The 27,169-nt window shown below is 39.1% G+C and overlaps 1 protein-coding gene across 2 annotated transcripts in view; it reads left to right on the top strand.

The window, feature by feature from the left end:
• The first annotated feature begins 2,950 nt into the window (after nt 1–2,950).
• Nucleotides 2,951–27,169, top strand: part of LOC126412378 (elongator complex protein 1) — a 144,998-nt gene continuing 120,779 nt past the window's right edge. Inside the window, exons 1-6 of one of the 2 annotated variants that reach the window (XM_050081949.1) lie at nt 2,951–4,158; nt 4,244–4,607; nt 10,632–10,870; nt 12,307–12,824; nt 21,411–21,724; nt 21,806–21,944. In XM_050081949.1, coding sequence (XP_049937906.1) covers nt 3,012–4,158; nt 4,244–4,607; nt 10,632–10,870; nt 12,307–12,824; nt 21,411–21,724; nt 21,806–21,944 — 2,721 coding nt within the window. In that variant the 5' untranslated portion in view covers nt 2,951–3,011. Of the gene's footprint in view, nt 4,159–4,243; nt 4,608–10,631; nt 10,871–12,303; nt 12,825–21,410; nt 21,725–21,805; nt 21,945–27,169 lie in introns of both variants that reach the window. The other variant, XM_050081948.1, reaches the window with a different exon arrangement.

The raw sequence follows: 27,169 nt of genomic DNA, 5'->3' as shown, positions 1-27,169 counted from the left end.
ACTGTGTGATAAGCATTTTACATGTTCCTATAAAATCGTCTTTACTTGCAAAAGTGCAAACGAATTGCAAATAGTTGAAACTTGAAATTTATGACTGACATTTATTCCAGATGTCCAGCTAATCGGAATTGGAATTTCTGCTGAGTGCTGACATGCTGGAAATGTTTCATCGTACCAAAAGACAAAACTTATTTCGAGAATATAGAGCTGCAGTATAGCAACACTGAATTTATGGAACATTTTAATGTGCAGCATCATGTGTCAGAGGAGTAAAGTGAAAAATTCAGGCTGGGGGAAATAGGAACATTAGAACACCATCAAGGTTTCTCTGGAGGAATGTTTTCCTGCTGACATCATCCGTCCATTGCTGACCATGTATTAACAAGCTCATTTCCTCCCGATACATAGCCATGGGCAGATCTCCATATTTCATTTCGTCGTAGTTTTAGGGGTTGATATCAGTCGTCTATTGTTAATTATTGGCTATAAGCTGTTTCATTCCGTTATTTCTTTTGTTAAAATTTATAAAAAATGACAACAGATTAATTGAAGCAGTGACACAGCAGTCTAAATTGTACAACATGAGCATAATAAATCACTTGCCCTCTGCTACATTTGTAAAGTGGGTATTTATATATATCGGTACAGCATTTAATATTTTACAATGAAATGTATTGCCACGCAGCTTCAGCTTGAAGTAAAAAGTACCATTGGTGGAATCAAACCGATTAGTAGATGGACCCAGCGAGGCAGCACAGTGATTAGCTCACTGGACTCACATTTGGGAGGGTGACAGTTCAAACCTGCATCTGACCATCCTTATTTAGGTTTTCTGTGATTTTCCTAAATCGCTTCAGGTAAATGCCGCGATGGTTCCTTTGAAAGAACATGGCCAATTTCCTTCCCCATCCTTCCCTAATCCTATGGGACCAATGACCATGCTGTTTGGTCCCCTCTCTCAGATCAGGCATTTTTAGTGCTACATAAGGAAATGCACTGAAACCTTGAGACACTGCAAGTTGTTTGTTTAAATACATATTTGTGGCAGGCATATTTGTTGTTAAGTAGCTCTATAAATTGTGTGAAACACTATTGCATGCATCAGTGGTCAATATATATGTGGTTTCACTAGCTAACCCCAGTATAAATAAGGCATTTGAACTACTAAAAGCCGAATATAACATGTAAGGAAAACCTATATATTTTGAAGGGAAAGGTATTGAGGGAGATATGACTAATTCACAAAAATTGCAGTGGACTAGTAACTAAAGTTAACTTTAAACCTTATTTCCATGGAATGTGATGGCAGATCTTAACTGTGTTCCTTTATGCTTCCACTTTCCAAAATATACAGTCACATTATTATTCCTCAAGCTCCTTGTATAATGTGTGAAATTCCCTTTCTGTACCACGCAATGACATTTTTCAGACCCACCCATGCACTTTCTTTGTGTGGTTTTAGATTTCTATCTTCCTTCTCTAATATTCAAGCTATCCCTGCAATTTGCATACAATTTGAGTCCAGTGAATGTCATTTTCGTACAAATGTGGATTCCAGCATCCAGTGATATAAGCTACTGCACTGTGTATGTGCTCCTCGTGTAAAAACAGTTGAAAATCATCTTGCGAAGATCGCAATTACCGCAAAAAGAACAGTTGAGAACAGGAATACAAGTTGAATTCGCGTGACTTGAATTGACTTGACACGCTGTGTCGTGAAGGACAGTATGAATACAGTATACACCTTGATGTGAAGGTGTATTCACACTGTCCCTTATGTCACGGCACTCCAAGACAATTGCATTGCTGTCCTCACCTGTTCTTTTCACGGGAATTACGGTCTGCGCGATATGATTTTCAGGTCTTTGTACACGCGAAGTGCACATACACAATGCGGCAGCTTATATACGTGGATGCTGGACTCCACATTTGTGCGAAAATGACATTTATTGGACATAAGTGGTTTTCAGCTTTCAGGGATAGCTTGTGTGTTAGAGGAGGGAGACAGAAGTGCAAAACAACACAAGGAAAATGCGTGGACCTGTAAAAATTTCATTACTTGGTAGAGAAGGGGAATTTCACACACTATACAAGAAGTTTGAGGAAGAGGAATCTGCATTTCATATTTTGGAAAATCTTATCATCAGTTTTTTTTCATTTATTACGTCAAACTGCACACAGAATTACTAATAGGAACACCGTTACGAGCTGCCATAACATTCAGTGCAAGTTTTTGCGCAGTCGTATGCCTTCCTCAATATCTTAATCTTCAAAATGTATAGGTTTCATTTACATGTTTATTTGTCTTTCAGTAGTTCGAGTGCCTTATTTGTACTGGGGTTAGCTAGTGAAACTACATAAATAATTCCCATTGAAGCTTGTAAAATTTTTTTACAGATAATTCAGAGAGCTAGTTAACAATAAATGCAATTCAGAATGTTTTGACGGGACAGGACGTGACGAGATGTGACGACCAGTGTGAATTTCCCTTTTGGATATCGCCATTTGAAATGTACCGGTATTGTGGAATGTTTTGACGGGACGTGATGGCCATTGTTAATTGGCCTTTACTTTTTTAGTAGTTTAGGAGTCGACGTTATAAAGAGACTGTCTGCTGAGGAAAGTGCACGAATTGAGACCAATTTCCAGAGGAACAGGATATCTGGTGCAGTTGGTGCTATCGACTGGACAAACATTACAGTACACAATCCTCCAAAAGATTCCCAGTTGGTATACAGCTGCTGCTGCTGCTATACATATCAGATGTTGATCCAACCAGAAATGGGACAAGAACTGTTTAAGCAAAGCAAACACGAAGCACGGGTTTCTATGCTTGTTTCTTGCGCAGGCCCTTGAACGAACCTACAAAGATTTTCCGCTATGTTTTCCAAATATTTTTAATGTCGAATGTGCTTTCTTTGCTTGGTAATCTTTGAAAGTTGAAAGCGTCTAGCTGTCTGTCAACATTGTGGCATGGTTGTGATTGAGTTCTGTTAGTTTACGATCGTAAAATGAGGAATCTTTCGGTTTCCCGTCATATTGCATTAAATATTCCAGAAAGTAATGCGTTTTCACAGTTTACTGTAGATGTAGCTACAGGTGACATCTTAGGATATAGTGAGAAGACAGTGTATAAATTGTCTGCTAAGAGCGGTGAGGTAGAATGTTTTCTCAGTTTGGAAGAACTCGGTCATTTGACAACATGTTACGATATCATAGGCATGAACGTAAATTCTGTCAGCGAAGAAGTTTGCTTGGTGCTAGCCAGCGGTGACATATTAACTGTAGAAAGTTATTCCAAGGAAGTGGAATGTGTCGGAAGTGTCGACAGTGGGGTATCTGCAGTTCAGTGGAGTCCCGACGAAGAAATGATAGTTCTTGTCACCGGGAAAGAAAGCATTATTACTATGACTGGATCATTCGATCCTGTTAATGAAGTGGATTTTCACGATGATAGTTTCGGCGAAAAGCAGTTCATAACAGTCGGCTGGGGGAAGAAAGAAACACAGTTTCATGGTTCTGAAGGGAAGGCAGCAGCTAGAGCAGAAGAGAAACCTGTTGTTCCGTCGGAAGGTGATGATACAGTTCCCAGAGTGAGTTGGCGAGGCGATGGCAGTCTTTATTGTGTTAGCTTGTTGCACCGTAACAACTTTCGCCAAATAAAAATTTTTAACCGTGAAGGTGTTTTGCAATACACAAGTGAGTACGTACCTGGTCTGGAAATGAGTCTTGCATGGAGACCTTCGGGGAATTTGATAGCATCCACACAAACACTACCAAATAAACACCAGGTAATATTTTTCGAAAAAAATGGTCTACGACATGGTGAATTTTCGTTGCCATTCGTCCCACAGGAAGTGCACATACCTTGGGTATCGTGGAATTGTGATTCAGACGTTCTGGCCGTATTATGTAAGAAAAAAAATTCCAGTCAGTCATTTTTGCAGCTCTGGACAAGCAACAATTATCATTGGTATCTCAAACAAAACTTATTGTTTGATGACAATGAACTAAACTTGAAAGTCCAGTGGGATATCGAAATCAGTTTACGTCTGCATGTATGTCAGGGATCGAGGTATATGCGGTATGATTTGTCCTGGGGGACAGATTATAGTTCCATATATTGCAGTGATGCAGATGTTGCTGTTATTGATGGAGGTAACTACCAAATACTTGCAGTTGCCATTGTTATTTGGTTGTGGTTGTACTAAATAGCTGTAAGTATATCTTTTTTTTTTTACAGAAAAATTGTTGTTAACATCATTTCGGAATTCAGTGATACCTCCTCCAATGTGTGGAGAAACACTCACATTGCCAGCTGCTATTAGCACTGTAATATTTTCTTCAAGCACATTACACAAGCTTTGTGTGATAATGTGTAATGGTGACCTAGCTATATTCGGGAGAGAAGAAGTTAAAAATGAACATGTACTCATCAGTATGGGGCAGTTGTTATGGGAATGTGAAAATTCAGGCATAAAACACTGTCTGAATATGCATCATTGGCTTTGGCTTACTGATGAAGTTCTTTTAAGTACTGTCTCTGTGGGATGTACATCAGTGCTCATTAATATCAGCTTGTTGGCTGATGGAAGTATTGTAATCAGGTGATAATTTTTTCTTGAAATAATTTTACATGTACAATCTTTGTTTTTGATACAGTGTTAAACTGCATCATTAATATTGATGTGTATACACCTGTGCTGTGTGTGTGGTAAAAGCTATGTGGTGGAAATCCTCCTTCCCCCACCCTGCATTTTTCATTGTTTTTGTGCAATAATCATGCACCAAAATACTCATTAATGGCAAGTTTCAGTCTCCTGAAAAAAATAATTGAGTTGGTGATGCATTACATATTTCAGGTATGATAGAGCAGAAGTTATGTATATAGGGAAGCGTCCGATCCCGCCCGTCTGCTTTGACCCATGACGTCACAAATATGGCGGAAACAAAAACAAACACACACACTTTCCACAAGAAGCCTAATGACACTAACGGGACAAGCGCTGGAAATGGGGTGTTTTTGGTGGGGGCAAACTAAATATAAACAAATTTAGACGCCTTGCGTAGCTACAATGTGTAAGTGAAGACAGCCATGCATGAATACCCACCCAACTCCCCAGGGGTCGTAACCCCTGCAACCCATAGAAGATAAAGATGCTTCAGTAGCTGATTAGTGTTTTTTGTCTTTTTTTTAAAAAAAAAAATCTAACAGGATAGAACGAACAGATCAGAAAGATAAATATAATAAACTAAAACAGAAAGTGGAGGAAACAGATAATTAAAATAAGTAATAAGTGTTTTTATATTTAAAAAAAAAAAAATCTCACGAGATAGAACGAACAGATCAGAAAAGTAAATAAAATAAGATAAAACAGAACTGGAGACAGCCACACTCAAACCAAACTCTGCGCCGTCATGACGTCACACACGACAACACCCTTACGTCACGGGTCAAAGCCGACACGTGGGATCGGACGCTTCTGTCGACCCGTATATAGTGCTCCTGGCATGAATGAAAAGTACAACGGTTTTATTAATAAATCCTTATCTTATTTGAATACCGTTTTCTTCTGAATAAAGGTATCTTGTTAAAAGGAAACTGTTTCTGTAAGCCAGAAACAGCTCTGGTGTTCATGGTAAAGCATTTTACACCATGAACATCTGAAACAACTTAAAATTGCTTCAAGGGATTTCAGTAAGCTAGCATTCCATTGTAGCTATTATCCCTGAAAGCTATATATCTGCATTTTATTTATTGATCTATGATGTCTCTTATATCTTTTTCATTGTGCATAAATTTGTCAGAACATTATGTTCTCCACATTTACACAGCAAATGAACACAGCATCAGTACCTCATATTTTGACATACTTGTGTATTTATTTAATGAACAGTTTGCTATTTTGCCAATAACTTTATTCAAATGTTGTTTGCAAGTGCTATTACAAAATTGCTCTAATTTAAAAATGCTCAATCGCTTGTGTTAACGGACACCAAAATTGAAAAGAAAACCAAAAGACTGTTATGTCAAGAAGCCATAAGTAAGTGTTTAAGTAAAATTCAACTACAATTCATTGTTAATTTATGTGAAAGCACTTGCACAAGAATACTAGTGTATTTATTTATAAACAAACTTTTATTTGTAATTGTTGTGAATGATTGGAGCGTGACCAGCTACATAAGAGGACTGTTCAAAAAGTAAGATGACTTTTCAAATTGCGCAGGCAATGTACATTCGATTATCAGTGTTTTGTTATGTTGGTACATATGTTCTGAACATATGTTCACAGTTTCAAGTGTACAGCATACTTTGTTTGTTTTTGACAGATAGAAAGTTTAGATGTGTTTTAGTGTGCTCGGCAATTTTCGATTATTATAAAAAAATGGATCAAAGATATTGCATCAAATTTTGTGTGAAAAATGGAAACAAGTGAAATGTTGACAGTGACATATAGTGAGTCTACTCTAAGTACAAAAAAATGTTTACAAGTGCTACAAGCTCTTCCTAGATGGCCAAGAAGGTGTCCCTTACGAACCTTGTTGTGGACACTCCAGCTCAACTACAGATGATAATGTCGAAGCTGTGAAGAAAATTGTTTTGGGAAATCATCAAATTACTGTAAGAGAAGTTGTTGAGGATGTTGGCATAACAGTCAGCTTATGTCATGCATTTCTGTTAAGATGGTTTGCGCATGAGACGTGTGTCAGGGAAGTTTGCTCCTAAACTTTTCAATTTTGATCAGAAGAACCGTCACATGAGCATCACTCAGGAGCTCTTGAATGACATCAGTGATGATCCTGATTTGCTCAAAAGGGTCATAACTGGTGACGAAACATGGGTTTATGGTTATGATGTTGACACCAAAGCCCAACCATCCCAATGGAAGCATCCTGGAGAGCCTAGACTGAGAAAAGCTCGCCAGGTTCGATGAAATGTCAAAGTTTTGCTCACTATTTTCTTCTATTACTGTGGCATAATGTATCATGAATTCTTACCTCGAGGTTGTACAGTCAATAAGGAGTATTACCTTGATATTATTGCCATTTGCGAGAAGCAATACACAAAAAAATGTCCGAAATTATGGAAGAACAATTCATGGCTTTTGCATCACGACAATGCACCTGCTCAGTCATTGTTTTTTGTGAGAGATTTTTTGGCCAAAAACAACACGACAATCATGCCTCAGCTACCATATTCACTGGATTTGGCCCCCTGTGACTATTTTCCTGTTCCCAAAACTGGAGAGCCCCATGAAAGGACAAAGATTTGAGGAAATAAAAACTGCATCGTTGGAAGTGCTCAAGGCTGTACCAAAAAGTGCTTATGAGAAGTGCTTCGAAGATTGGAAGAAGCATTGGCACAAGTGTATTGTATCTGAGGGGGATTACTTTGAAGGGGCCAACATGAATATTGATGAATAAATAAATATTTTTTCATAAAAACATAACGTCATCTTACTTTCTGAACACAACTCGTATTTGTAACATTTTTTTTATTTAAATATTATTGTAAAATATTAGTTTAAGATAGGAAAATCATCATGTTGATGCAAATCATGATTTTAGAATGTAAGAACAATGTATTTTTGGTGAGGACAGCCTTCAGGCAATGGAAAAGCAGACAGTAGTGGAACACTGTGAGAGCCAAGTGAAGACTGGGACTTTCTGAGTGAAGAGCTCAAGGGAGAGATTCTGGACACTTTTACGTGAGTTCAGGATGGAAGCAGACGTGCATGTGGTAATGAGTGGTATTCGACTGTGTTGGTGATCGATTCTGGGTAGTGAACAGCTGCTGCCATACGTTATCTTGTGACAGGGCCTATTAACACGCAGTTCTAGTCAGTGCAGAGAGTATTTGACTGCAGGATCACAGCTACAGGTTAGTAATTATAGCAAATTAACAGCAAGGCGTGAAAGCAGATGTGTGCGGCATGACCCTATGGCTTCATTGAGCTATTCTTTTTAAACAGAACCGTGCATTGCCCAGGTACCTAAAGCACGAGTAAACACAGGTAAAGAGGCAACTGGCTTGCTTGTATGGGATTCTGTTTGGGAGACTCGCTACTCACCAGTAAATGTTAGGTAATGTCGCAGATTGACTGGGCCAGACTGTAGCTGGAATTCTGTTGTGGTTCTGTTCATCTGAATATTGATTGTTGCAACTTGTCATATCTGTTGAACTTCCTAAACAGAACATTCTAAATACCAAATCTACAATTTCATCTTGTTGCCAAATTCTGAGAACGACTGAATCATGCACATTTAAGCACATTATGCTTGTGGTCTGCTTCTAATCTAGTAATGGCTGTCCATCCTAGTATCGCTGGTAAATGATAACTGGATAGAATTGGAGTAGGTTGGCTATGACATCTGTTGTCTTTCACTCTTACAACATGAACTACCCTTTTATACAGCTGTCTGCCATATACATATGACTTGCAGACTGGACTGCACGGGTTTCTGTATTTTTGTTTTTTGGGTTCTCCCGCTCCCCTATTGAATTTTGACGATTACCATATTTGTTAATTGCTGTTTAAAAACATGTGGAAAGGAACAAATTCAGCAAGTCAGTGCCAGACTACAGATTCACTGGTATCATGTTTGAACCCAGTTAGTACAAAAATATTTTTCTGACACTTACTGCTTCTTTCATCTCTGGCGGTGATTTGTTAATATGAGAAATGCAAATTTGCTCCATTGTTAAGAATCCATGTTAGACTGTAGGTCTCATAACATGCTAGGTAAGTCAGTTCAAAGAGCAGAGGAAGGCAAGGGCATACCACCCCATATAAGATCATAATTCGTAAACCATTGCAATGTTTTAAGTGAACCTTCAGGATGATGACAGGGTTACTTATTGGGGAAAAAAAATCACTATTTGTACGTGTACCCTAGTTCAAAAAAGGGCCAAGTGAGGTGGAACAGTGGTTAGCACACTGGACTCGTATTCAGGAGGACAATGGTTCAGATCCCCTTCTGGCCATCTGGATTTGAGTTTTTCATAATTTCCCCCAAATAACTTGATGCAAATGCCCATATGATCCATTTGCAAGGGTGTAACTGATATTCTTAATCCAAGCTTGTACTCCATCTAAAATTACATTGTTGATGATTGGACATTAAACACTAATCTCCCTTCTTTCTTCACACAAGGATTCATCGGAAAGCTACCAAAGTTTTCGGTCTTGTTTGTGAGCCTTCTGACAACTCAGAATGTTTTATTATTCAGTGAGTTGTTACCATTACTTCTTTATATGTGTTGTGGGTGCAGTAACTTTAGATAGAGCTCACATTTTAAACTGATTAAACATGAAATATAAGTCCAGTCTCATAGAGTGATTGCAAGAATCTCACAAGCAACTGTTAACAAGTTTTTTGTTCATTGCTTCAAGTTTTCCCAAGTTATCTCCTTTTTGCAATTTTTCCCTAATATCATGAAACCAGTGTGTATTTGATTACTGTTACCACATTCTTTGTTTTAAGACAATGTTTATGGACTGGAATGGAGAGTAGGGTATGACACTAATTTAAATTATTGGCTTCTTGATCCTCCACGTACTATAAATTTCGGGTCGACAGAAGCGTCCGATCCCACACATCGGCTTTGACCCGTGATGTAAGGGTGTTGTCGTGTGTGACGTCATGACGGCGCGGAGTTTGGTTTGTGAGTGTGGCGTGTTTCTAGATGTCGTCGTGTTGTGGTATGTTCAGGGTTTTCGTTTGTGTGGTGTGATGGGCTCAGTTTGCATTTGCTCATTATCCAGAATTGTTAGTGTCGGCTGTGTTTGTAGTGGAATTCATTTCAGTGAGTTAACGGTTTTGTGTGAAGGTTAATTTAGTGTTGTTCGCTGTACATCGTGTGGTAATTTTAGTAAAATTAATCGTTTGTTGTTTTTGTTCAGGAATGGATATGACGGATAAAATTAACAGTGCGCAGGTCAAGGGAAGTGTTCGATCCCAATGTGTGGCTGTGTATATTGGTATTGGGAGATGTTTTTGCGCTATATAGGCCAAGAGAAGTGTTTGACCCTAATTTATGGGATCGGGAGCTGCTGTTGAACTATATAGGTCAAGGGAAGTGTCCAGATGATATTGTGTTTAGTGGTGTTTGGGGAGTTTTGTGATGTCGGTTTTTTTCGTCTTTTTGTGTGTTTTTGTATGGGGGTGGGTGTCTAAATTTGTTTATATTTAGTTTGCCCCCCACCCAAAAACACTCCATTTCCCGCTCTTGTCCCGTTAGTGTCATAGGCTTTTTGTCGAAAGTGTGTGTGTTTGTTTTTCGATGTATTTTCGTCCTCATAATGTGTATGTAATGACTTTATATGTGCCATATTGGAATCGTGGTTTATGGTCGTTTCCGCCATATTTGTGACATCATGGGTCAAAGCAGACGGGTGGGATCGGACGCTTCCGTATTTCCTAAATTTCTAGTTCTTTGTCTATCTGAGGAAATAATAGTGATGTAGTCCTCTTTTCATTTAATGAGGTATTATAAACTGTGTCGTAATAGGTACATAACTTCATAATTTGTGTAATTGGGGTAGATTCCATTCTGTATAATCTTCTTTCATGTCAAAAGACCCATAGAAATTTTGTCCAAGTTTGGGTGTGTCTTCTGAATGTTGCAGGAAAACATTGAATATACCTGGAAGCATTGTATCCCTTACTAAATTATGTACAAGTTCAGCTGCATTAATTCAACTGTCTGATGGGCAAATGTTAAAATATCTACCATCCGAGAATAAAACGGAACAATTTGGGAGAGCAATGCCAGAGCCCTGCACTGTGATGCTGACGTGCACTGTTGGTGACACGGAATGCGCTCTGGGACTCACGAACCGTGGTAATTTGTATGTGACTAGTGAAGGTGAGTGATCCACACACATTGTTAAGATCTCTGTGTTATGTTAGACAGCTGTGTACCCAGGTTATGAGCTAAGGGGAGGGTGTAGTGGTGATGGTGGTGGAGGAGGAGGGTGGTAACTCATATTAGTTTTATGGAAGTGAGAGTGATGGAGGAAGAAAGCACAATTTATTCCTAAATAAAACTCAAAAAACTGTGTTTTATTAATCACCAAATATATGAATGCTATCATTTTATGATAGGCGTTTGCTACCTACAGTGTACTTACTGAAAAAAAAATGTGGTTTGGGCAAGATTGATTCATGTTATTTTGCCGTCATTCGAATAATGTTTGGATGCATGCAAATACTTTCTTTTTTCACATTTTTAGTAGGTTTAGATGTTGCCTGGTAGCACAGGGGGAAAACATTTTGAATTGAAGGACAGCACTACTGGAAGCTGTCAGAACTCAAGACTCATTTTATATTTTGAGTTACAAAAAGAATGGTGGTGAATGGTGAAATAGTTATTTCATCACATACAGTTCTGGTGGACTTGCTACTAATCAGTATGCATTACATGTTCTCTGATTCTTCATATAGGAACTGAACTCATATTTCTTCCTTGGTGGTGGGACTGAATATGAGTTTAGTTTGTGAAGAGCATACTTTTTTCATGAAGGGGGAGGGGACACTCCACTAACATAGTATTTAAGTGTATTATTAGTAGCAACATACGAAGAACAGTGTGACTGCCATGTGTCACAGACTAAGTGTTAACATCTTGACAATTTTAAGATTATGTTTTGATGTTCATTGTTTAGCTTCTCCTGTACTCAGTATTTTGCTCTCTTCTTCCTTACCAAAGTATCTCTGTGCTAATTCTTCCTATCACTTTGTTCCTTTCTCAGTAGAGCTCTAGAAGACAGATTATTTGCAGCCTCAGTAGAGCTCTCTTTTGGCGCACTTTGTGACAAAAACAATTGGATTTAGCTAAATTTAGTGTGACTTAAAGGAGTCTAGTGATTTATGTGCATAATTCTTTCTTTTGCTGTTTTGGAGATCATCTGCATGTATCACCTTACAACTTCTCCAGTTACAGTTAAATTTTTCAACATATACTAAAATTGCCATGTAAACAGTAAACATTTTCTGTACTGCTGATATTTTCTGACTTCTCTCATAGAATTCATAGAGAGAGAATCCCAAATCCTGTCTGAAGTACATACCAGAAGGTTTTTTAGGTTGCTGCAACTGACAAAAAGGGGAGGATAAAAATGGATAAATTTCATAATCTCATGATAAGGATATGTATTTATTGAACTAATAGGATCTTACAATTTATGGAGAAAAGAGTCCCCTTATTCCTGAAATATTCAAGAGTGCAGTTGTAAATTATGTATCAGTTTGTAAAAGTTTAAATTTATTTACATTTTAAATGGAACTTTTCTTTTTCAGCAGATCGTGATCCAGCACTTGTCTCTAGTGGTATCACATCTGTTTTTGTGTTACCAAAATTTCTTCTAATGGTTACATCACAACATACATTGTGTTGTGTTAAACTGGAAAATTTTGACTGTTTACTGCGTGCTCAGCATGAAAAGGGTGGCAGACGTGTGGAAAGAGGTTCACGAATTGTGGTGGCTGTTGATACTCGTGTTGTTCTGCAGATGCCACGTGGAAATTTGGAGACGGTTACACCACGAACATTAGTGTTAGATGTTGCAGCTCGGTACTTGAATGCTGCTAACTACAGTTCTGCATTTGAACTGTTTCGTAAGCAGCGAATAAATCTGAATCTTTTGTTTGACCATGATCCAGAGAGATTTTTATCCAACATTGACAATTTTGTGGAGGATTTGCACAATCCCTCGTGGTTATCATTATTCCTCTCTGAATTGTCCAGTGAGGATGTAGTGCAAACAATGTATGCAGCTTCATATAGTGGAGGAAGCACAAGAAAGGTGTTTGATGATAAGGTTAGTTTCATTGAAACTAATTGTAAGTTTGCATGCGTATTTTCTTGTTCTGGCATCAGCGAAGAGGAAAATAAATGTCAACCCACATTTGAAAATGCATGTGAGACATTAAGAAATGTAACTATATGTCCTAATTTTTGAATCCACATGGATTGAATTCAGCTGTGATATGAGACAAAATAGTGGGAGAGACTGGAGTTTCTGTGGCTTTATATCCAAAATATTATTCAGTCAATTTTCTGGGACAATGTAAAGATGTTCATCAGTTTCAATGTTATTTATTCATTTTTCATTAATTCATTCATGTATTTTATCAGGTTATGTAACTTCTACTGCAGACCTTCGGACAACAGCAATAAACAAACTACCAGCCATTTTTATTCTTAATGCAGTCATAGCTGTTCATGCTCACTGTGTTAGTGCTCTATTAGTCACCAGCATTCCTCAACTTTTTTACATTATTGTGTAGTTGAAATATAATCACACAGTTTGCCTCATGTAAAACTTGTCAATTGAACTGTCCCACCTGTGTAAATTCAAACGATCACAGAAGAAAGTGGAATGTTTTCAGAAAGTGTAGTTTGCCACCAGTGAGTAATCATAGTGCTTTATGGTGTGTTATTCAACATAGATAAATGCAGTGACTTTAAGGGAGTTAAGAAATATAACAATTTTTTATTATCTGTTCAATGTGTTTGAATGAGTAATGGGCATCTTGGCCAGTATGTTGTAGCATTAGGATCAGTAGGTGGCCTATTAACAAGGTAATTTCCTACCAGCTGTTATAGCAGTAATGACAAATTTTCCAGAAAGTGTATTCCATTGGTGAATCTTGACAACACTGAGAGCTGCTATAATTCAGTGTAGGTAGCCAGCAGTAATTGTTGTTTTTACAGGGAATGTGTACCACTTACATTTGACTGTCAACTGTGTAGAAGTGATGATGGACATTTATAAACATAACTGGAATCAAAATGACCATTGTGAGATTTGGTCTGGAGTCATTTTTTTAATGTGCAGGGGATAACTTGAAGAACCAGTCCGAGGTCTATGGAGAAAGAATAATAAATGTATCAGTGGTTTGTAGGATGAGTGTGCACATTCCTGATGAAGAATGGAGAAGACAACTATTAAAAATAACTCAGTAGAAATACTTGATTTAGTGATTAGATAGAACAAGCATGTTATAATGGAAATACTAGTGTTTCGTTTTATAAAATCGTGGCTGTCATACAGAAGTGAAGAAATATTTACGTTCAGTGATGGGCATTAATGAAGAGTACACAAACTGAAATGCTGATATGCTGTGGTGGTCTTTCTGACATGGAGTAGTGATGACTTCCTGAGTTACGTAGTAACTAGTGGAGGGATATGGCAGTAGCATTTACACCAGAATAGAATGTTTGTCAGTGGAGTGGAGGCGCTAATCATCTTCATGAAGAATTACTCGGGAGCAACACTTTGTTGCATGGAGGATAGTGTCCACGTGATTCTGGTACAGGCAAAGATTCTTGTTAGTGAAGTTTATTCCCCAGGGCAATTTCCTCATCATCTCTATTTCTGCTGCAGGGGGCTTACCGCTCTTTGGCGGATTCGTGCTACGATACCACGGGGCCCCAGCCTTTGCAGCATCTTTTCCCTTCTGTGCTGCATGTCTATCGTCTTGCTGTTCTTTTTCTCCTCCCATGGGGAACATGTCTGGGATGTTTTTGGGAATGTGTTCTGCATTTTCAGTAGCTGACATCAGAACAGTCTCTCCATTGTTTTTCATTCCTTTTTCCTTTCATCATTCCCCTTCTCCTATCCTTACTCTGCTTTGGCGTTTGAGGTTACTCTTTCTTTTCCTTCCTCCCTGTGTGCTCCTGAAGGCTGGAACACATGTCTCAGTGTGTAACAGGTGATAACAGGTGATTGGATAATGCATAATTCCCCACCCCGGGTTGACAAGTAGGGTTCGCACATACCCCTGGTACAGGCTAGGCCCAGGGAGGGATGATTTCCTGAGCTGCTAGCTTCTCAAATTGCCAATTGGTCCCTCTGTCAGGTGTTCGGGAGGTGTGACCTGAGGTGTGAATAATCACTGAAGGCAGGTACCTCCCTCTGAGGGGGGGCAGTTGGAAGGAGCGTGCCATCGGAGATGCTGGCAATCATGGGGGATTTTCTTGCAATGAGCCCAATCATCATCTTCAGAGTCAATGTCTACTAAATTTAAACGGGATGAAGCTCATGCTTCAAAGATCCTCCCAGCTGCACAATGGTTGCTTGTGGTTTCACATACTGAATATGGTCAGTCCTTTGCTATGGTAAATCTGTTTATTATTCAGAAAGATGCTGATGCAATTGCTGGCCCTGTGAAATCCTGCTCTCGTTTGTGCACTGTCACTTTTCTTTTGGAGACTTCTTCTGATTCTCAAGCACAACTGCTTGCACCTTTGCTCTTCCATGGCTATCCTGTTTATGTTGAGGCCCATCAAATGCTGACCTATTCCTGTGGTGTTATCTACACTAGGCTGCTAGATGGTCTGACCGAGACAGAAATCCAAACATACCTCTCTGATCAGGGTGTCATTGCAGTCCATAGAGTGATGAAAAAGATGGATGCATCATTAGTGCCTACACATGCTCTTTTCCTCAGTTTTGATAGAGTGATGCTTCTGTCAAAGATCAAAGCAGACTGCGACGTTATCACATTTCGGCCGTACATTCTGAACCTGATGGACTGCTACCAGTTTCATCGTTACAGCCACACTCGAATCTCCTAGTGACACCCACCCAGATGTGTAACCTGTGGTAGGGATGTTGATGGGGATGATTGTCTTCCTCCTTCTCCCTGCTGTATCAATTGCAATGGCGACCATGCAGCCTCCTCCCAAGATTGTCCTGTGTATCTTGATTTGTGGGCCATCACGGTTGAAGGAAAAAGTGCCTTACCCGGCCCCTCTCAAGTTGTTGGCTAGTCGGAAACCCTGTGTTGTACCATTTTTCACTTACAGTACTGTTCTTGCTACATCTCACTCCACGAACAACATGGCTATGTAGACATATGGCCACAGATTCAGCATTGTGGTTGTGAAATCATCGAGTGTTACAGTAGCATCCCTGTCTCCTCCTCCAGCTGTGCACAAGCCACTAAATTTTCACCTCAAATGGTGGAGTCATCTGCTACACAACTGGCAGACCAGAAAGGACAGAAGAAATATTCTTCCGAAGAAATATTCTTCCGAAGAAATATTCTTCCGAAGACTCCTTATGTCCCTGCAGCCAACAAATATCCGAGTCTTCCTATGCCAACCAGAAAGGCTCCAAGAAATCAAACAAAAGCAAAATGTCTTCTCCTTTGCCAACTTGGAGATCCTCTTCGACGGTGTCGCCACATGATACCCTCACCCAGTCGACCTCTGTGTCGCTGGTGCACACCGCCAACTATTTTTCTGCCCTGTACTCCACAGACTGACAGAGGGAGACTGCTGATGCCTCTGTAGATCTTATGGAGCAGTGTGCTCCAACCTCTGCACCCTGTAACAATATGTCTTCAAAGACTGGCAGTCGGTAGCAGCTGAGGTGATTCCACTTCATTTTTTCCCACCTCCCTTTTCCTCGTCATGGCTCTCCTCCATTGGAATGCTTGATGCCTTAGAGCCAACAAAGAGGACTCAGTGCCGGTCTTGGAATTGCAGCATTCGCTTGTTTGCTGTGTCCAGAAACTAAATTGCGTCCTCACGACTGCTTTGAGCTCTCGCATGTCTTTGGAGTCCGCTTTACTCATGGAGCATCAGCAGTGGTTTTCACTTTTCCACTAACAAAACTCTTTGTATGAATTTCTGGTGCAGTTAGTTTCTTCCACTCTCTTTACATCTTGGGCGTGTTGCTCTCCCATTTGTTGAAACTATGAAATTCCTGGAGTTCATGCTTGATAGGAAAGTTTGTTGGTCCTCCATGTGTCTTACCTGGCTGCCCGCTGTACGCGGTCCCTCAATGTCCTATGTATCCTCAGCTGCACAATGTGGATTTCCTGCATGCTGTTCTGTAGTTGACCATCTCGTCCCTTTTTCAACCATTTCATGAACAGTTTTCTGCGGAAACATAAAACTGTGGGCGTGTTTTTGATTTGGACAAAGCCTATGACAAGTGTTGGAGAAATGGTATCCTCCATACTCTCTACATGTTGGGAGCAGATCGGGCCACCCTCCTCCATTTGTACTGGTCTCACTAGACTGTGTGTTTTGTTTATGCATCTGCGTGTCCATCTCGCTTACGCTGTCTCAGTACTACCCACCATCATGACATCCGTCTGGCTACTGGCACCTTTTACACTAGCCCGGTTGAGAGTCTGTATGCAGAAGCTGCTGAACTACCAATATCATACTGCCAAGATTTTCTCCTCCGGCAGATATGCATGCTGTTTGTCTGCCATGCCCACCCACCCATCCTGTGCCTCCTCCTTTGATGACTTCTTTGATCTCCAGTTTGGAACGCGTCCCTCTTCTCTGTTACCTCCTGGATTTTGGTTTCGCCTCTTGCTCCGGCAGCTTAACTTCATATTACCTGCCACTTTCCTGGTGGATATGAACCCTTCACAACCTTGGCTTTGTGCGGTGGTGCATGTACACCATGGCCTTCATTCGCTTCCTAAGGACCTACTCCAGCCTCGCCCTATCTTCATAAGTTTATCGACCTTCCCAAAGAACTTCACAATAGTGCTGTTGTGTACACTGATGGCTCTTGGACTGACCATGGTATCAGGTGTGCCTTCGTCACTGACCTGTAAATTTTTCGTCATTGGCTTCCGGAATGCTGCTCAATATTTACAGCAGAAATCTTTGTCCTGTATCAGTCTGGCTTTTCAATTTAGTCATCTGCTCAGATTCTCAGTGCCCTTCAGAGCCTCTGTTTGCTGCACACCATCCATTCCTTAGTGCAACGGGTCCAGGAAATCTGTTACTTACTCACTCTTGATTGAGCCACTGTGATGTTTATGTGGGTCCCTGGTGGTCACATTGGTCTGATGGAGAACAAGGCCACTGATGCTGCTGCTAAGGCTGCAGTCCTTGTCTTTCGGCCTGCTAGTTCTTCCATTCCCTCCAATGATCTTTGTGTTGTCTTCTGTCAGCAAGTGATGTCACTTTGGCATCACCACCCCTCCTCCCGTCATGGGAACGAGCTCCTGAGAATTAAACTTTTCCCAGCGGCTTGGAGGACTCCTCTCAGCCCTCTTGCTTCGAGGAGATCGTATTCGCTTGGTTGCATATTGTGCACTGTCTTTTTAGCTGTCGTCATTTGTTAAGTGGTGCTCCCACACCACTTTGTGCCCATTGCCCTCAACCTTTGACAGTTCATTTCCTTATGGAAGGACCGTTTTGTAACTACTTACATTCTCATTTAGGTTTGATAATGTGGTTACTGGCCTTGTTGGTGAACAACGTGCAGGCTGTTGACCGCGTTTTACTTTTTGCCCGTCGTAGCAATATGATGAAGGACATTTAATCTTTAGTTCAGGACCTCCATTTCTCTATTTTATATGCCATTCAGTGTATTTTATGGACTCTTCTCCAAGTCCCTGTTTTTAGCTGTCTTTCCTTCTGTTGATTGGACTTAATGTGAAGTCATTTTTAACTCCTTTTTTGCCTTTGTGTTCTATAGTTCTGACATGGGCATGTGTGACTCCAGTTGTTTTTGCACCCTATAACAAAACAAAACAATTTTCTCTTTAGCCTTAACCTAGCTACCAGTCTTTCTTTATTTCAGCCTTATTTCCTCCTGTGCATTTTCATGACAGTTACAATGGGATATAGACTGGCACCAGCTGGTTATTATCAGAGCTGACATGTTTTTACAGAGAGAATATATATAATCTTGTCCCACACTATGGCCAACAGTGGATGTTCTACTGTGGAAAAGTGATGGAAAAATACATACTCGCATACAATCTAAACAGTAGTGTTGTTGTTATCTGTTGTACTTCACACCAGAAGCAGTTGATAGCTGCAGAACATATGGGGGACATAAATATAGTCCCCACCCCATCCAGATTTGTACTCCTTTAAAGAATCACTATGGGTTTCAAAGTGAGACCAATATCCTATAGATCTATAGTACACAGAATCTTGTTTTAGTGCAAAATTAATTAAATATCGGTGTGTTACAAGTGGAATGCCAGGAAGACTGTTATTTCTTAGTCCATAAGATGCTTATAATAGTTTCCACAATGAAACTTTGCCTTGAAACCTGGCAGAAAAGCCAAAGAGATTCTTGGCATATGTCAAGTATGCCAATGGCAAGACACAATCAGTGCCTTATCTGTGCGATAGCAATGGAGATACTATCGAAGACAGTGCTGCCAAAGCAGAATTACTAAACACAGCTTTCCGAAATGTCTTCACAAAAGAAGACAAAGTAAATATCCCAGAATTCGAATCAAGAACAGCTGCCAACTTGAGTAACATAGAAGTAAATATCCTAAGAGTAGTGAAGCAAATTAAATCACTTAATAAAAGCAAGTCATCTGGTCCAGACTGTATACCAATTAGATTCCTTTCAGAGTATGCTGATGCAACAGCTCCATACTTAACAATCATATACAACACATCAGAGCTCATACGGAAAGATACACGTGTTTGTTCTTTCCGCGTGCTAGACGAGATTGGAACAATAGAGAACTGTGAAGGTGATTTGATATACCCCGTGCCAGGCACGTAAGTGTGATTTGCAGAGTATCCATGTAGATGTGGAACACAATCCACATAATAGCAGCAAGTAATTCCAGAAGTTGAAACAACTGAGATGTTAACAGGTTATAACTGAGAACTGTATGGCATTGAAAATGATGTGGCTTGTAATAAAGAAATTGTTTGTAACACAAAATTATGTCACATATAGTGGTTCTTAAAAGTTTGAAGTTACTATGCACTACAGAGTAAAATTTTGGTTCAGTTATAATCTATCACAGAACAGAAATATCACAAAAGGGGCAGTAAGGACACACATGAAGAAGTTTCTGATCTCTGCATTAAATCACCACTACATATTTTGGCAAACTGTTGATTGTAAAATATCGCTATAACATCAGTTATGGTTGTCAGCTACTGACAGTGCTGGTGGAGAAAGGCATCAACAGCTAAATTTATCATATACACCTAACACAGCAAGAAAAGAAGAGAATGTTATTCAAGGATGTCAATATGAAAAATTACTTTCACAGTAAGTTTGTTTTTAATTTTGTGCATACTGTTCTTCAGTCACAATAAGTGGTAGAGCTGTTGCCACCAATATTCAAAACAGATGTATTGTGCCCACACCAGTCACTGAATAACAGGCAACTGTAACAGAGGTGATAAACACATATTTCATGGAAATGAAGAGACCTACCTGACTATAATCTAAACAGTAATGATGAACTCCTGTTACAAGCTAACAAATACACGTATCTTGGAACTAACATTAACAGCCATTCTAATAACTTGTGATAAATTACAGTAGTCTGTATTGAGAAAGCCAGAGAACACTTTGTAAAATGAGTAATGCATTCAAGAGACATCACCTCTTAATCAAAACAAAATTAAGATGCCTATGTTGCTACACATTTCCCATCCTTTTCTGTGGAACAGACATGGATTTTGACTGAGATTATGGGCAAATGAATTGAGATATTTGAGACGTGGCTGCTAAGAATGCCATGGGCAGATAAAATTGCTGACGATATTTCTGAACACAGAAAAATACAGTATCTTGGCTATGTAATGAGGAATGAGAATAGAACCTTCTGTAAATGAAAATACCTGGTAAAAGAGGGTGAGGGTGAGGAAGAGGAAGAACACCTTGGCTCGGTAACTTACGGATGTGGACTTTGCACACAAGTGAAGAACTTTTTCAAACAGAAGTGATATAGCTATGATGCTTACGAACAGCTGTAAAACATTAGACACTAAAAGAAGAAAAAGAATGAGGAAAAAGAAAGAAATATTAAAATAATTCTGAAAGCTTTAGTCAAACAGTGCTTTCTTCAGTGAGTGTATATCAATTCTTCAGTTATTTCTGATTTATTGGCTTATAATTTAAGTTTTTCTTCTGTTTACAAAAAGATGAATTAGAACTATATAAAAAATATTTCTTGAACAGTAGTCCCATGTTGGATTTGTGTAAATTAAATTGTTATGGGAAAAATAGAAGGAAATAAAAATCACCAGCTATCTGCATGGTATTTTGTTACACATATCACAATTACTTTGATTACAGTGTAAAATGTTTGCCTGTTGCATTAAGATGGCAGTGTCTCAATTCTACTAGTACATGCATCTGACTTAAATGATGTGTACATTAATTGAGAATATAAGTAGATGAGAGTATTGTTTGAGTTGGCTGTATTAACTTCTACAGATACAATGTGATGACAGCGATAGTGATGGTAATGACAATGGGAGGGGGGAGGGGGGACTAGTGCTGCCAGTAATGAAACGGGAGGAAGAGATAACTCACTGCTTAAGATGTATAGTTTTCATTTATGTGTTCATGCCTTAATGCAAGATAATGAGAACTGAATTTGTTCTTATTAATGCCTTATAATGTTCTCTCTTTTTTCTTCCTCTCAAGGTTAATCTGGTTTGTGACAAGATACGTGAGGCTATCCAGAAGCGTGATGATGCTTCACTTTATCTTTTCCCCGTCCTGACAAGTTATGTGCGTAAAAACAATAAAGATGATCTGGCATGTGCACTGAAAGAAGCTAAGGCTTCTAAGCACATATCTGTTGATGAAGCTCTTAAATATTTATTTTATATGGTCGATGTAAATGAGATGTACAACATTGCACTTGGTCTTTATGACTTTGACCTAGTAACCTTAGTTGCATCAAAGTCAACAAAAGACCCTAAGGAATACCTCCCATTCCTGAATGAGTTACGCAGGTATGGCATGACAATATACTGTATTGAGTTTTATGTTATTGCCGTTTTATTCCATGCTGAAAGGTTATACTTTTTTGACAGATTGGAACCGAATTACCAAAAGTATACCATTGACAAATATTTAAAACGGTACAAATCAGCACTATCTCATATTTCAAAATGTCCAGAGCATTTTGATGAGTGCTTAGAACTAATAAAGACACACAAAATGTATTCTGAGGTAAGGAGAAATTCTCTCATTTGATAAATTTGACTGATGTACTCACAGAGCCCTTTTGTGGCATTCGTTTTTTATTTTTGACATACATGCAGTGTTCATAATGCTTGTTTTCTTCTCTTTTTATTTAGATGCCGCTGTATGAAAATAGATTTATGTCTCATTTAGAATGTTTGATGGTGCAGTTATGGATTTCACATGATCTTCCCTTATTTTTGCAAATGCTGTGACTGTAAATACTTTCATAACTACAATGTATGTAACTAATATCATGGTGGACTTGAAAGCACAACAGGGTGATCTTAGTGTGAGAAAAAACAACCAGTATACCATATTTGAAACAATCGAACATGTTATAAACACCCCTCAATCTTTTTCTTTCTCATAACTACAAACTTGTAATTGTACAATATGTGTACATGTTTTCAGTATTTTCATTTCTTGAAGTATTGTAGATTATTATTACTTACTCACAAAGTTTTTAATCCTAAACATCACAATGCTATTGCTTTAGTGTAAAATTAATTAGTTCCATAGGTGTCATAATTTGGAGATTATACAAGCTCATCACTGTGCAGGAATCTTTAAGTCAGAATTTAATCTTCAGAAACAGCTAGCTAACCAGATTTGTAGCCAGATTTTTGCTGATGCTGAGAGATTATTTAGTTTATCCCAGAATTATTCTCGAAAGTTAGTATTTAAATAAGATCAGGTTTTGGGGCATTAGTTGTTCTCATACCATGCCGTATTTCTAAAATTTGTTTCAATAATGTTGTAGCCCAAAGTTTTCCGAGCATAATTGCGGTTTTAGATTTCCCATACCTTGTATTTAAGGGAGGTTTTCTTAATTTTAATTTTCTTAATAATATAAATGAAAACATGAACTTTTTAATTGCTGTCAGCGGGAGTCGAGATCCGACACAGTAATCTAGCAGTGTTCTTGGCTGAGTACCGACCATGTCATATGCAGTGAATAGTGTAATGTTATGTGGCATGTATGAATAATGTGACATGAACATTGTGCTATTAAAAAGAAAATGGCTGGTGAGCTTCTGCTATAATGTGTGTATTTCATGGCATTGTTAGGAAGTAATATCTTGGATCATCAAAATGTGTATGTTGAGTGAATAAAGTGCATAAAATGAGTAATTACTTAAGATACTTCCAGTGTTTTTCAATTAAGACCAAAACAGTAGGCAGTTCTGTAGCTCAGTGCACAACTACTACTATTTTGGAATTTTCAGTTCTCAGTGAATCTTGGGTGAAAGGGAAGGTAAGAAATGGAAATTTTTCAAACAGCCAGAGACAGCCAGTTATCATGTGCTAATGTGCTACAGCACACTGTAAATACTGCACTCAAATTATCCCATTTCTCTTTTAATGTGAGCCAGAATTTGCACTAAAATTCTGACATTTCTGTTCAAATTTAAGCCAGAAATCACAATAAAATTATACCACTTCTCTTCAAATATATGCTAGTGTGCAAACAAAACAAATGAAAACACGTTTTGTTACGATCTCTCTGCAATAACTAGAAACCAGTATTGAGTGCTGAAATGATGGTCAACAACACTATGATCAACTCAGAGAAGAGAAATAACTGTCTGTTTTCAACTGTGCATGCTCTGATGTGTTGTCATCCCTTCTGGCTCTAAGTTCTGTGTTGCTTATAGCACCTACAGTGTGAGGAATTTTTTAGGATCAGTTGATGTTATAGTGCCATGACCGAATGGTTAAGCACACTGACTGCCAGTTCATCAGCTCTGGTTTGATTCAAACATTTTGCAAGCTTTTGGGGCCAGTGTGGCCTCTTCTTCTGGCAGAAGGGTTGAAGGGGAAGGAAGAGGGTGTCAAGGAAAATGACTTGTGTGGTTTAGGAAAACGGGAAGAGTTGGGAAATGTTGTCCAGGATCCCAGATCGAGAGAGATTTACCGGATAGGATGAGAATGAAAGATTGATTCTTGGGGATAGCAAAGGATGAGATTTGACAACCTGAGAGCTTGAAGACTGGAAGACGGGGTAATACAAAAGACAGTGATTGCTGCCAAAACATCATCCACCAGTTACTAAGAGCAAATAGCTAAGTCCATTGTATATGATAGAGATGGGAGGGGCTGAAAAATAGATGTATCAGAAAATGAAAGACGTAAAAAAACTAAAAGGAGTGGAGAAATGAATAGTTACTGTGAAAAAATACTAGATTGAATAAATTAATGTAAATTAAAGGCGAGAACCAGGGACATGTTGTATTTCCTGTTCCTACCTGCAGAGATCTTAGAAACTGGCATCTGGTAGAAGATACCAGGTGGCAGGTGCGGTGAAACAGGCACCGAGGTCACGACTGTCTTGTTTTAGAGCATGTTCTGCAACAGGATTTTGTGTGTTGCCAGTATAAACCTCTGCCTATGCCCATTCATCCTAACTGATAACTTAGTGGTAGTCATGATGGTGTAATATGATGTTTTGTTTCACAGGTGGCTTTCCCTTTGATAGTATATGTTTTGCTATCAGGGCAGGTATAGGTGGTGGTAGGAGGGTTCATACTGTAAGGTAAGTCATACAGCACAGCTGGACGCAGGGTAGGAGACATAGAGTAGAGAGATGGGTGCGGAAGGAACATAGGGTCTGACAAGGATATTGTGTAGCTTTGAGAGGGTGACAAAAAGCTATTCTAGGTGTGGTGGGCAAAATCATGGGTAGAATGGGCCTCATTTCAGGGCATGATTTTAGAAAGTCATAGCCTTGTCGAAGTAGCTGATGAAATACATTCAAGACCAGAATAATACTGATTGACAAGTAGTTTACTCCAGAGTTGTTTTTTGGACGGATCAGCAGTACCAGGATTCGCTGTGATGACCTGGGAAATCTGCTTTCGAACTAGGCTGGTAGTTGGGATAATTATGTCCTGCGAGTGCTGAGTTGAGAAAGGTGTTGTATTGCTGTAAAGAGTCTGCGTCTGAACAAATAAGTGTGCCTCAAATGCCGAGGTTGTATGGGAGGGAACGTTTCGACATGGAAAGGATGGTAACTGTAAAAAATGTAAATAGTGTTATTTTTTAGTAGGTTTAATGTGAACAGAAGCATGTAACTGACCTTCGATGAGATGAGATCAACATCAAACAAAGTGGCATGGGATTTGGAACAGCACTATGTGAAATTTAATTGGGAGAATGTATTCAGAGATTCTAGGAATTTTATCAGGTCAGCCTGATCATAAGTCCATATGGAAAAGATACGTCAATGTATCTTAACCAGGGGCCAAAGGCTTACAGATCCCAGGAATGTCGCCTCCAAGTGACCCCCGCTTTCCTCAGATCCATGAGACTTTGGCCCCTGGTTTGTTTATGGTACATTGATGACATCTTTGCCATATGGATTCATGATCAGCCTGATCTGTTAAAATTCCTGGAATCTCTAAATACATTCTCCCAAATACATTTCACATGAATCTATTCTGAATCCCATGCCACTTTGCTTGATGTTGATCTCATCCTCACTGAAGGTCAGTTGCACCCTTCTGTTCACATTAAACCCACTAACATACAACAGTACGTACTTACATTTTGACAGTTGTGATCCTTTCAATGTCAAATGTACCCTCCCCCATAGACTCAGCATTCAAGGCAAACATATTTGTTCAGATGCAGACTCTTTACAGCAATGCACCACCTTTCTCACTCCGGCATCCACTGGACATAATTATTCCACCAGCCTAATTCTAAAAGCAGTTTTCCCGGTCCATCATATCCAATCCTCATTCTGCTGATCCGTCCAAGAAACAACTTTGGAGTACACTACTTGTCAATCAGTATTATCATGGTCTTGAATGTGTAAATCAGCTATTTTGACCAGGCTATGACTTCCTAAAATCATGCCCTGAAGTGAAGTCCATTCTACCTACGATTTTGGCCACTACACCTAGAATAGCTTTTTATCGCCCTCTCAATCTACGCAATATCCTTGTCAGACCCTATGCTCCTTCTGCACCCATCTCTCTGGTCTAGCTCCTACCCTGTGACCATTCCCGCTATAACACTTGCCTTGTCATACACATGCTCCTAACATCCCATACACGAGCCATGGGAGAGCCATCTGTGAAACAACACATCATATACCACCTGTTATGTGAACATTGTTCAGAATTTTACATAGGCATGACTACCGCTAAGTTATCAGTTAGCATGTAATGGGATAGGCAAAGGGTTAACTGGAACACACAAGATCCTGTTGCAGAGCATGCTCTAAAACATGCCAGTTGTTATCTCAGTGCCTGTTCTTACCACACATGCCATCTGGATTCTTCTCTCAGACACCAATACCTAAGAAATCCACTAGTCCATCAGGCAGTACAACTTGTCCTTTGTTCTTGCCTTCTACCTGCCCTTAATTTATGTTAATTTCTACGATCTCTGTATTTCTTCACAGTAACTATTCATTTGTCCATCCCCTTTTAATTTTCTACATCTTCCATTTTCTGACCCATCTATTTTTCTCACCCTCCCACCTGTATCACATAAAATGGACTTAGCTTTTTGCTCTTGGCAACTGGTGGACAATGTTTTGGCAGTTATCTCTGTTTTTTGTATTTCCCTATCATCCACAATCTTTAATCTCTCAGGTTGTCAAATCTCGTCATTTGCCGTTCCCAAGAATCAGTCTCTCGTTCTCATCCTGTCCAGTAAATCTCTCTTGATCTGGGGTCCTGAGCAACATTTCCCAACTCTGTCCCTTTTCCTAAACTGCACCTGTCATTTTCCTTGACCCCTCTTTCTTACCCTTCAACACTTCTGCCAGAAGAAGGAGCCAGAGGCTCCAAAATCTTTCAAACTGTAACTGTAACCCTGTGTATATGTGTGTTCTCCTGCTGCTGCTTAGTGAGTAGATTTTTTATCCATCCAGTTACGTACATTTTCAGAACTTGATTATTTTCCTTGGTATTGTAAAATTTAAATATTTTTAAACAATCCAATTTATACATATAAAATTGATGTATTTAATTTAGTTATGATTACTACTCCTGTAAGTCAAAAGGCTTCATAGTATACTGGTAAAATTTTGCACGAGCCATAACTGCAAACAATCCCACTGAAATTTATAATAGTAACAGTGTGATTTCCAAACTGCACAAATGTTTGATTTATGAATTGCAATCATGAGCTTTAAAAGCAACTGATTCCTAGTTGAAACGATGTTCAGAATGGCAGAATACTTGCAGTATATTATGAAG

The sequence above is a fragment of the Schistocerca serialis genome, chromosome 7 (genome assembly GCF_023864345.2).
Source record: "Schistocerca serialis cubense isolate TAMUIC-IGC-003099 chromosome 7, iqSchSeri2.2, whole genome shotgun sequence".
In the NCBI taxonomy this organism is placed as follows: domain Eukaryota; kingdom Metazoa; phylum Arthropoda; class Insecta; order Orthoptera; family Acrididae; genus Schistocerca; species Schistocerca serialis.
This window is presented reverse-complemented; position numbering and strand designations above follow the sequence as displayed.